The sequence below is a fragment of the Plutella xylostella genome, chromosome 3 (assembly GCF_932276165.1).
Source record: "Plutella xylostella chromosome 3, ilPluXylo3.1, whole genome shotgun sequence".
Lineage (NCBI taxonomy): Eukaryota > Metazoa > Arthropoda > Insecta > Lepidoptera > Plutellidae > Plutella > Plutella xylostella.
This window is the reverse complement of record NC_063983.1, coordinates 885,664-897,918: the sequence shown is the minus strand read 5'-3', so window position 1 is coordinate 897,918 and position 12,255 is coordinate 885,664. Positions and strand designations below refer to the sequence as shown.

Here is a 12,255-nt window from a genome sequence, read left to right as displayed (position 1 = left end):
AGTTCAATGGGCAATTAGGTTACCTTTATCCTAGCCACATTGCGATCTTGAACCACAGCAACCAATATTTATTTACTAGCATAGAGTAATGTTAATAATATTTCAACGACACTAGTAGGTAATTAGCCATAGCCAACTAGGTAGCGAATAGCTAACAATAATCTATAGGTGTAACATTCAGATTATAACTTAGTACCAGATTTCTTTTTTATGATTTCTAAAAGACCAATTTTGCCTAGGGTCAAGATTATTGGTCAGAATAACGAGAAAATGATCATATACATCCAGGAGCTATACACAGTCATATAAAACTTCCGAATACTCACAGACACTAGCGGGCTGGGCTGACAGCGAGGAAGATTGCCTACGGTGAAGATGATGGAGTAATATAGCTAGCTCGAACCTCACAGTTATCATTTAGGAGCTCTGCAGTCACTTAAAACCTAAATCTGGCGGTTCGCGCCGTGACAGAGACAGGAGACCGCGACCGCGACACATGATAAGAGACCGCGAGACAGTCGCTGCCTTGGACTAGTAGTGTCGGTGGTTCAGGCAGGTGCCTGCCGGACCGCGCCGTGAACCCTCAGAATACTCACACACACAGCACACGCCCAGCCCGTGTGCGCAGTCGCCGCCGGCCCTGCCGTCGCGCTGCCGGCAGTCGTACGGGTTCAGGCAGATGCCGGACCGCGCCGTGAACCCGTGGCTGGGCTGGCACTCGCGCTCGCCGCCGACAGGGAAGAAGTTCAGCACCTTGCCCAGCGTGAAGATGCTGCCTGGAAGAAGAGGAGGTGGTTTTAGGTGAAGTTATGAATGTTACCTTGCGTGAGGGTACAGTCGAAATCAAGGTGAAAAGGGTTTTATCTAACGTATAAGTAGTAATTTTTTATATTTTTTTAAGAACGTGATGTTTTACATACAAATTATTAAAGCCCGAGAGAAAGAGAATTTATCATTTTCGCTATGTATTTTTCATAAATTTAATGTTATAGTTTTTTGGCATACAGTAAAGTTGTTGCAGCACTTTTGGGCCATAATAATAACATAATAACCCCATAATGAGTAACAAGCTATAAGTGTTTGCTACTATGTGTTTTGTAGATGTCGTGATAATGACAAAATGTCAAGTCGTGCGCTCCCAACTCCAGACACAAGTCCGATTCTTAAAAAGCAATGTTGTGTAAAACTATTGTTCCCGCTGGATATTCTCTCAACTGTCGCGACGTCTCACAACAGTCACTACAGTTTAGCTAGACTGGCATGTTTTCATGTTTTCTCGAGCGAAAACAAACAAAGGTGAACAATGCAACATTAAACAGGATTCCTTTTACAATCGACACGGTGAAGCCCATAGAGATCATGTTTCTACTAGAAGGGACACCTCGCTTTTCCATAATTATTCCTATTTTAGAAGTAAAATGCCCATAAGAACGTATACATAATATGGCATATTATGCAAAGTTAACTCACCAGCGTGCAAGGAGTTCTAGTTTGGTTCGCTATATGTCGGTTCTAACTCGTATAAACATCTATTTCAATGGCGCAGGCGAGAAAATAAAACGTTTGCACCAAGATTTAGATCCGTTTGAGAGATAGCAGCAACGTATCAGTGGAATGGCCGACATAAAGAGAAGAGCCAACGGTTTATCGCTAGTTGCATTCTGTCTCTACTCCTTAGATTGCTTTAAGAAATTTGTTCACGTTGCTCCGTCGAATAAGATAAGGGAAAATTCGTTCATTTTTAAAAGGTTTTATTTACTTAATTAAAGCTTTTATTAGCTTCCCCATCAAGAGATAGGAGGAGATAATTATGTTTGTTTTTGCCTGTCCCTTTTCATATTAGCTCCTCGCCAGTACGTAAGAAGATTTAGTTAATATGAAATTCAAATTTAGTTGAAACTGTGATTGATTTTCAGAAATCGCAGCGTCAACGTTTATGCAAAGCTGGGCGTCATGAAATCACGGGTTTATACATCGTAGCTACGAATTTAAGTACCAATATATGTCGTCGTAAATCGCGTGTGTCGTTTGAATAAAATAGAGTCCGCGGTGTATAGGTGATACATAAAATATATCAGCACGGAGCAAGCGAAATCGTGACTGGAGCCTTATAAATGCACGTGAGCTCGCGACTGAGCTGCAACTTTCATGCAATATTACCGGCCGAAGAATTGACATACGAGTATTGCCTTTAGACATCTTCCTACCTATATTGGAATCAGGTCATTGACTGTATTTCTTGCTTCTTATTACCTATCTGTAAAAATATTCTTAACTTTGTTATCGTTGTATTACATTCACTATCTTTCTATCTACATATCTTTTGCGGTTCTGCCCCAGAGAAGTTTAAAGGAAAAAATATTCTTCCCTTCTTAATCTATTCATAGCTTTGATTATTTGATTTTCCAAGCAGTGTTCAGATATTTTTCTAATCCATACAGACAGCTGAATAGAATTGAAAGCGGCAGGACTGTTCATTGAACTGCCACACACACGGGGACAGAACATTTCAATTTAACTTTGTGGCTATTTCCTTCGGATTCCCACTAGTCTATTTGCTGAAAAGATTTCCGTGACTGAAACATTATTCACGACAAACTTTTGAACTGAAATAATTAATTAAACTAAACCAAAATGTAGTCTACCTAGTTCAGTAAGTAATATTGCGTAACAATTTAGTCAAACCAAGCAGTAATTATATTTAACTATAACATTACAAATTGCTTAAGTAACTCAATTAGTAAAGTTACTTAAATTGTTCCCATAACATCACAGAGTTACCTACATGTACTGGGGATTCACTCTATATGACGAAAAACGAAGTTTAGAAGCGCTGCTATCTCGCTGACTCTATCTCGTTGTATTAAACGTGCCGATAGCACGACAGCTCTCGTTCATTCGTTCGTCAGTATAGAGTATATAGAGTAACCCCCTGAGCGCGGTAGATCAAACGATACAGCGGATGGCAACAAACAATCTTCACGGGAAACGCTTCATTTGCCAAATTATCTCGCTCATTAAGCCTTCCCCGCTCAGGGTTGCCGCTTGCCAGGTGAAATATTGAAAATTGCTCAACGGATTTCGTTTTATTCAAATACAAATAGTGAATAAACTAGATCTTCGATCTAAAATATTAAGGTTCGGCTCAAAAGCCTTTATTTTATCTCAAATCTGAACATTGTTAGTAAATAATGTACAAAATCCTGAGATTCTAGAATGTAGACAAAGTGTCAGATATGGCAACCCTACGACCGCTCCAGCTACGCCAATCCTAGTGGCATTTAGCCAAGTCTGGCAGCTCTGATTGGCAGGTCACATTTTGACAGAGCTTCCCTATTGATTTAATTGGTTAATCTTAAATAATTGATACAAGCACATAGCCTGCCGTAGATGTTTCAAGTTAAACTACTTCGTATATATATTCTTTTTAATGGTTAATAAATTAAGATTCAGTAGCAAAACATGTTAGAATTAGAATTGTTATACAAAAGGAGCTACTTCTTGTTACACCCCTTTTCATCAAAATATCCTTCCACCCAAACCAAAGGTTGTCTGGAAGAAATATCTTTAAGCGATAAGACCGCATTTTTTTACCTATGCGTTAGATTATGCCGAAGGTCCCGGGTTCGATTCCCGGCTGGGGCAGATATTTGTTTAAAGACAGATATTTGTACTCGGGTCTTGGGTGTTGATATTTATATTTAGTATCGATCTATGTATGTATTTGTGTAGATATATCAGCTGTCCGACACCCATAACACAGGTTCTGCCTAGCTTGGGGTCGGATGGCCGTGTGTGAGATGTCCCCACATATTTATTATTATTTATTATCAAGTATTTTGTAATTATATTCTGTGTTCTGTTTTTTTTACAAACAACTGACAAATAAAGAGTTTCTTATCTAATATTCGCCAGGTTTTTCTCAGTAAACAAAGCAGGCAGACAATCTAGCGTGATATTGCAGCGTCCCTAGACTACGTGCCTCTCGCTACAAGTTTCATTGAAATGTGTTATTGTTTTATTCACAAGATGTGTCTCACAGGATAGTCGTAACTTTTCCAGTTATACCTAGCCTTTGAGATGAGATATTCCAAGTTATCTAAGATTTTTAAAAGAAAAACGGTAAAGCTTATGAAGGGTGCGTATTGCGACGTATAAAAACGAAATGTATAATTTCACATTAATAACGTTCACAACATATAAAATAAATAAATAAATAAATAAATATAATGAACGTAACGTATAACAACAAAATCTATATTTTCATAAGGTATAAGATTCAATTGGTATAACGTACATTTTATATAAAATCAAAATATATAATACTTACGAGGACTAATATCAATTCGTATAACATACATTACGTATATCGATTAAAATATATACTATCATTTAGTATAAAGTTCATAATCTGTGTTTAATTACCCGATACCGTCAAACCCCCTAGTACCAAAACCTAAAGATAGGTGCGACGACGAGCAAAGCGAGGAGGAGCGTGTTAGGTGCACATGTTCGTCGAAACCAAAGCGGAGCGTCTCCCCACATAGCGCCAATAATAATAATAATGTCAAAACCCCTAGTACCAAAACCTAAAGATAGGTGCGACGACGAGCAAAGCGAGGAGGAGCGTGTTAGGTGCACATGTTCGTCGAAACTAAAGCGGAGCGCAGCGAAGCGGAGCGGAGCGTTCCCCACACATAACGTCAATAATAATGAAAATACGATACGACAATCTTTTATATTTTTTGTGCATTATACATTATGATAATTATATCCGTTGTAGAATGTATGTTATACCTAAACGTTATGCATTTTAATCGTTATATCAATTGAAATTATACTTTTTGAACGTTATTCTTAACGAAATTATGTATTTAGTAATTATGCTTTTCGTTTGTTATGCATAGTGATCGTTATACTTAATAAATTTATATCATATGGGCGTATACCTTGTGAATGTTATACCATTCGTTTTTATACCTCGTATTACTTACCCCTTATGAAAGGAAGGACTGGCTTTTCCGTAAAACATTATTATAATCGTAACCGCAATAGAATGTCTGAGTACGAATACCTATAGGTTATGTATTATACACAGTTAATTTAAGCCTTTTTGTCTGCAGGATTATTTGAATGACAAAAACGCGTGGGCTTGTCCACCTCAGCTAAGGCTGTTGGAAAAATGAAATAGATATACTTAAGTAAAATTGTACTAGAAATAAGTAAAAAATTGTATTCGATATAAGAAAAAAAAGTTGAAAAGATGCTCGAGGAGTTTCTTTCGCCATTTCTTGACGGGGCCTTTGTGAAATGGTGGTAGATAGTAATATTATGACTTTGACAAGTAATAATAATATTCTACGTCGAATGAACGATTTCATTTCATTTCGGATGATTGCCAATTTTATAACTAAACATAGGTAATTCTGATGAAATTAATGAACAAACATTAAGTAATATAAATCTTAGAATGATGAATAGCCCGACTTTGCGTTTTATTACGGACACGAGTTTATTGCCTCAATCATAATAATAATGGGGTAATTGACACAGTGTGAGGTAACGTAACACTCTCTATTCAATACCTACATAGAGATAAAAGTAGTAAATTTCTTCTTGTACTTGATACTTGTACTACTAGTATGGCGTATGATAGTAGAGGAATTTAATTTCATTCGCAACGACCTTTAAAGAATATATTTACGTAGTTTTAGCGCTTATTATTGTATACTAACACTAGCTCTTAAGGATCAATTGTAGGTACAATACTAACAACTATGGATCTTATAAATCTGAACTAAATGCTTTTAGCATTAAGCCCACCCTTTGTACACATATTTATATATTTGTGCAATAAAGGATTAAATAAATAAATTGAATTGAATTAATTTGCTATCAATCATCGCTTTTTCATTATACGAGTACATAACAATATACAGTAATCCCCCTTCGCTTACACCATTTACCGCCACCTCACATCACAGATAGCATGTCCTCCTCATGGCTTGTAAGGTATTGTTTTATGCATTCAGGCGCCGCCTGCGGGTGCCAATGCTAGCTCACATTGTGTGCAGGTGGAAGACTAATAGGACTCATTGTTTGTGCCTAGTGAGAACAAAAACAAATCACACATACTTACCTCTCTTGTGGGGAAGGCTACTGAAATATCTACTTAACTACACAATATTATCAAATTAACTAAATAATATTAAAAATTCATAAAACATAACAGGCTTTACTGTTGGTCAGAAAATGTACTTCCTACTGTATACCTACAGTCCTATACTGGACCTACACAGGGTGTTGAAAAAAGGGTACTTATACTAAGCCGAAACCTAAATGTGCAGCATATCTAAGCCCGAAAATGAAATCAGAATTTCTACCTATTACCTACAACATAATGATATTACCCAGTGGGTCCAAACTAAAACCACAATGGGTGCAGACTGCAAGCCTAGTTCTCGGCGCAACGTCTCCGGAATTTTAAAGCGATACGCTGTTTACAGCGGCTGACTTCATTCGATTTCCCGCATATATTTGACTGACAACTTCTTTTCTCGAGAAGTCTCTTAACGTTTAACTCGACTGGGATGCCTTTTTATTTGCGAGGAGTTTGTTGCGAATGCCATTTGGTTTTTAACCAAAGAGGGGAGGGATTTTATAAGTTTAAAACGTGTATCTTTAGCTATATCTAGATGTAAAGTAGAAGTAACTTTGAGGCGTGATAAATCCTAAAACTGTTTTAGGATTTATCACGCCTCCGACAATCATTACGCGGATAAAAACGGCAGAATTGATTTCGATGAACAGATCGCTTGCCAGCAGTTTTTTCTACTATACTAGCTACTATATCTAAAGTCTTATAACACATGAAATATCAGATGATTGCTTAAGTAAGTCTGACTGAAGTGCGAATTTCCTTCTGTGTTTGTTTATTGCAGCTGCCCGTCGCTTGCTTGTTGAGCTCAGGACAAACACACAGTAAGCGTTGACTGCAAATGCCTCTCTATTGTGGATGGTTCTCAAACAACTATGACGCTGCTTGTATAATGGCAGGCCTACGGATGAAATATTCAATCAAGAAAATGATTTAAGTTTTACGAATATTTGTGCTGATATATTTGTGGCCACAAACATAACAAAAATCGCTTAAATCGGTCAGTTATTTATTTTATTTTTTCAGTTTTTTATTTATTAAGAAATTAAAATGCTATCACTGACACGGTTTATTAGACCATTGAGAATTAGCTAGAGGTAACAGAAGCTACCTAAAGTACCGGTTTAAGCCAGCAATGGGATGATGATAATACGTCACTGGGTATAATTCATAACAGATGCTATTAACTGTAATGACTTGATAACAGAGCTTGGTATAGCTGATGGTAAAGAGCTGAGAAGATACGGAGCCTAAGAAATTTTAAAATATTGCCTTCACCATTTACAACCGTTACCACAATTCGTGGTCAATGTATAGAAAAACATAGTTATAACTAAAAAACAAATTAAAGAAACGAATTTCCAACCGAATGCAGTGAAAAGCTTCTTCAATTGAATATCTAGTAATGGCTCCATTAACGAGGTATGCACTGATTGGTTAAATTGCACCCCCCATAATTGGTTTTTCATTTCTGAAGGTGAACAAGATGTTTAATTGGTTTACCTTCGTTCAGATTACCAGCTGGAATTTGATCGTTTAATCGTCGCTCTTTTTTCACTGCAGTTCAGTGGCGTCAAGTTCAATTTCGTATTGCATATCATAATATATATGTATGTAAAAAGCACTTCGATTAGGTCACATTTGTCTCAAGTGCCGTAAACCTTCCCTTAACAATACTAAACATATCAATATGACTGTGGTGACGAAAACATGTCTTCAATTTAATAAAAAAATATGTATTTTTACGTACTTATTTAGATCACCTGCCTTTCACGGTCATTGACTGTATCAAGTCATGTATTTTTAACTATGTTCTAATCCGTGCGTGTGTGTAGTAAATAAAATGTATGTTAGTAAAAAGTTCAATGTTATTTATTCATTTAGCTCCACATTTGCGGCATATCCTCACGTACAGCCTACTGCGACACACAAAACATGTACAACAATGTCTGCTATCAGATTCCACATGACACACACAAGATATAAATCTCTTGGCATGCCAATTCCGTATTACTATCCCGCTATACTGGTTTATTAGCATAACATTCGCATTATATTACCTAAATGCGGGTTTTAACATTGCCGTTGACTTTCACTGGAGCTTTTTTTCCTCGAAACAAGTTTTTCTAATCATGTATCTGGGTTGGATCCATCTGTTATGGATGTAGCAGGGCGGCCGTGAACTAGAATGGAATGGGCATGTCGATGTTTCTGCGAATGTCGCTTTTATAGATATGTACACAGCGTTTATGCCTTAGGGTTTTAGCTGATATGTTCTGCTACGTTAGTTTTTGTGTGTTTTTATAGTTATGTGCGTAGATTTAGGTAATGGTTTGAGTCATTTTCGTTCGTACTACCTAGTAGGTATAGGTAGTAACAATAATGGATTTTGGGAGCAGTTCTAGAAACTTTTAGTTGTGTCCTATTTTTTTTTTAGCTTCTCGGTGACAAAAAATAGAGCGACTTATATTTATGATTTGTGAATAGGACAGGTGATACGTCTCTTGAGGAGCGTGCCTAGCACGGGGCATAAGATTTGCGTTTTGACAAAAGTTTTGCGTCGCGCTCACTTACATCCTTAGACAACTTACATCGCGCGACTTTGCGCGTATTGTGCCCCGTGCTTCGAGCATCTTCTGGTTAAAACCATAACCGATCGATCTACATACATAACCCGTATGTAGAAAAAGTAGAGTCGAATTTTCGATGATGTAGGATGTAGAAATATACATTCAGGTATATAGGTAGGTGCTTAAGTAAAGATCGGTCGGTCGGTACGTAATAAAACTGGCCAGACTTTTCGATGCCAAACAGGAACAGAACAACAATGAAACCAGAAGAATGAAGGGATATTCCATCGACGAGCGAAACCGAAAATACAGTCGGAACAAAACAAACCGGTGAAAAGCTTGTCAAAAACATATCCCGGAAAGTTTTCGCTATTCGCAATAAGCCCGGCTTCAGTGCTCGGTGGAACTTTGTCATAACTATGACAACAACGGAGCAGGTAGAACAACGTTGAGTTAATAAAAAAAACTGAGCGGGGCAACTTCGACCATACAGCGCTATCAATTTCATCGCGAAAATAAGTTTTGTTTTCAGGTTTCAGGAATCTCTTTGTTAGTTCCTGTGTCTGTAGCTGCTAGTCTGCTAAGTAATTCGTGTTATTTTTACCACAATAAGCTTACTAAATATTATTATGAACAATGAATACATAATAATATAATTTAGGTAATATGTAGCTATTTACGAGAGTTGGACAGAGTTTATTTAAGTAAACCACAACATTACTTTAGTATGTTAAAGTTTGATATGTGTGGTGACCTATATTATTTTTATGAAAATCCAAACGAAAGAAACTTAATACTTAATCATTCATAATATAAGTGTGTCGTACTCTACCCTACTCAATACATTTAAGTGCCGAGCATATCCGCAAAAATCTAATCCATTTTTGGGAAGGGTCGACCTTTGGTATCCCTTTCACTCAGAATTCACCTGCACTAATCGAAGGGCCAAGACGTATAACCTCGGAAACTTAACAATAAGTTTTTGAGCAAATATTATTGCTTGGAAAAGTTTTACTGGCACAGATCCAATGCATGTTGATTGGAGGTCTATTTTCACAAAAATAAGTCCTTATACCTACGTCATGCTAAATTATGGCGTGAATAAACTGTAAATTGACACAAATATGTTTTCCTTTTGTGGTCGTTGCAGTGACTAAGATGTTTCGTATCCTCATCTCTGATTTCTCTTTAATTGCCAAGACAGCACAATATTTTTCTTATAAGGATAAAGCTTGGAACCATTTGTATTTACAGATAGATACATTATTTAAAAGGTTAGTACTGAATTATTCATTTTTAAACCACATATCAGTCTTCTTTGTCAGATACTCAAGATTGGCAAGGTTTTGTAACCGTTGTATTAGGTTTAGCCAGTCAGGAGCAGTATATGTAAGGGATAGTTGATATACATACACGGGGCTCGATGAATCTCCCGTAAAGCACACCTTCCATTTTGATCATAATATTTACGTGTTTTGTTGGTAATATTCTGATGCGCTTTTAAATGTACATTGCAGACGGCGTCATTAAGCTAGAGTTTTCCGTTTAGGAGTAATTTGGTACTATTGTCACTGGAACCTTTTCATTGCTCGTGAGTATATTTTAGCAATGTCCAATTTCCATATCCATACGAACCACACGTTTTATACGTCATATAAGTCAAGTACTTAGGATTGAAATAGCTCTGTAACAAATATTATTAGTCGCCGCAGCTCCTGAAATGCACATTTTCAGTGCATCATCATAAAACTCGTATTACTACTAAGTGACTTTACGCTGGCACGCTCAACGGCATCTGGCTTGCAAATGTGCATCATACCCTACTCGGTGACAAATTATGTGCCAGCAACTTACCACTTAGCTATACAGGGTGTTTTATACTGCTGAGAGCGAATAGCAGTGTAATGGAGTTGACTGTATCTGGCTGTCTACGACAAAGCAAAATAAAGGCATACAGGTAAAGTATCAAATAAATAAATAAAGTGAAACAGCTTTAGAAAATAAAGTTATAATTTTATCGGTATACTTAACCGAATTAATGTTTCTGAAATACAGTTAGGTATAAAGTTTATATTTACTAAACAATACGTAAGCATATAGGTATTTATAAGAAACGGACAGACACACACAAACGTAAACACCAAAGTTGGTAAATTGCTCTTTAACGATGACAACTTTTTGGAGTAATTTGTAAAAGTACTTAATTAATAATTGTCTAACCGAATATAGTGATAAAACTGTTGTTACTATCTCACCATGTATTAGGCGATGTATATTGTCGGATGAATTCACAAGGCCTGCCGAGTTTCAGACATTATAATATTGCTGAGTAATGCCGCCTTTGCCTTTAAGTACCGAATAGGATAGGAAGCATATCAAGCAACCAACCCTTTTTTGTTAAACATATTAGGGCATTTACAATCTAGATTTCAACTTTACTTCCATTAACGAGGCGACAGGGTTAAGATGGCCTCAAGACTCCTGAAACTAGGACCTAGGAGGTCTGAAATCCAAACTATACGACTAAGTTAATTATTCAAAGTTCCACTTGGAGAATGTTCACAAAGTGTAAATATGTAGCCGCTATGTATTCCTAGTACCTATAGGTATATCGCATATCCTGTCTGGATAAGTTTGTGCTATGTACAAACGCTATTATGTACAGACAGTTTACAAGAGACTTGCTAATAAGAGACGGCTACGCAATTAAGTTTATTGTTTGTAAGCAAATATCTAGCTGGTATTATTAACAATACATTTTCTGCTGCTGGATGCTTTCAGAAGTTTAATTATTTCAATGGATATCTTTGAACTGACAACGAACAAATAAAATCTTCCCAATGCATAGTTGGATTTAGGTACTTACGTGTATTCTAGACCAGTTATAGGACGTTTTAGCTATTGAACTGTTTTGTCCCTCTCTGTCAAAGAGCAAATTGTTATTTGACATAGAGAGACAATACAGTTCAATAGCTAAAACGTTCTATATTTTTTCTATGAATAACTGGGTAACCCATTTATTCGTAAACTTTATTTATAACATCCTGTAGTGTAGAGAGTAAATTAAAGACATAAGTAGTTAAGTTGCCAGTTGATTAGTTAGAAAATAATGAGAGCACGATACAAAAAGTTTACTTACACACAAATAAAAGATGTTCGCTAAATCTGTCTGTTCGAAATAGTCCGCACTTTTTTCCTCAGAAGAAAAAGTTGAGACGATTTTCGTGTCCGAACTTCTTAACAAGTTTTTTTTGTTACTTTTTGCATCAGTTACACGAGGCGAAGTTTCGCTATAAAAACGGTTAGATTAGATTAGAAACATGAATAAATTATTAAATGTGTTCTGATTAAACTTTTAGTTAAGTATATTTTGTAGGAATTAAATCAGATGTTGTATTTATCACTTTTATTATATAAGGGTCAAAATAAAATAAAGAAATATGAAATCGTCTTTACGTCTTTATACGTCTTTCACACTCTTCTTTCACTCTATGCTCCTCTGTTATTCGTCGTCATGAATACTTCACC

At 36.5% G+C, this 12,255-nt stretch overlaps 1 protein-coding gene across 2 annotated transcripts in view; it reads right to left on the bottom strand.

The window, feature by feature from the left end:
* The window catches only part of LOC119693499, a 46,214-nt gene that overhangs the window by 18,952 nt on the left and 15,007 nt on the right, over positions 1-12,255 (bottom strand). For both annotated transcript variants that reach the window (XM_048622447.1, XM_048622449.1), the window contains exon 2: positions 597-776. In XM_048622447.1, the coding sequence (XP_048478404.1) occupies positions 597-776 (180 nt within the window). The remainder of the gene's footprint in view (positions 1-596; positions 777-12,255) is intronic.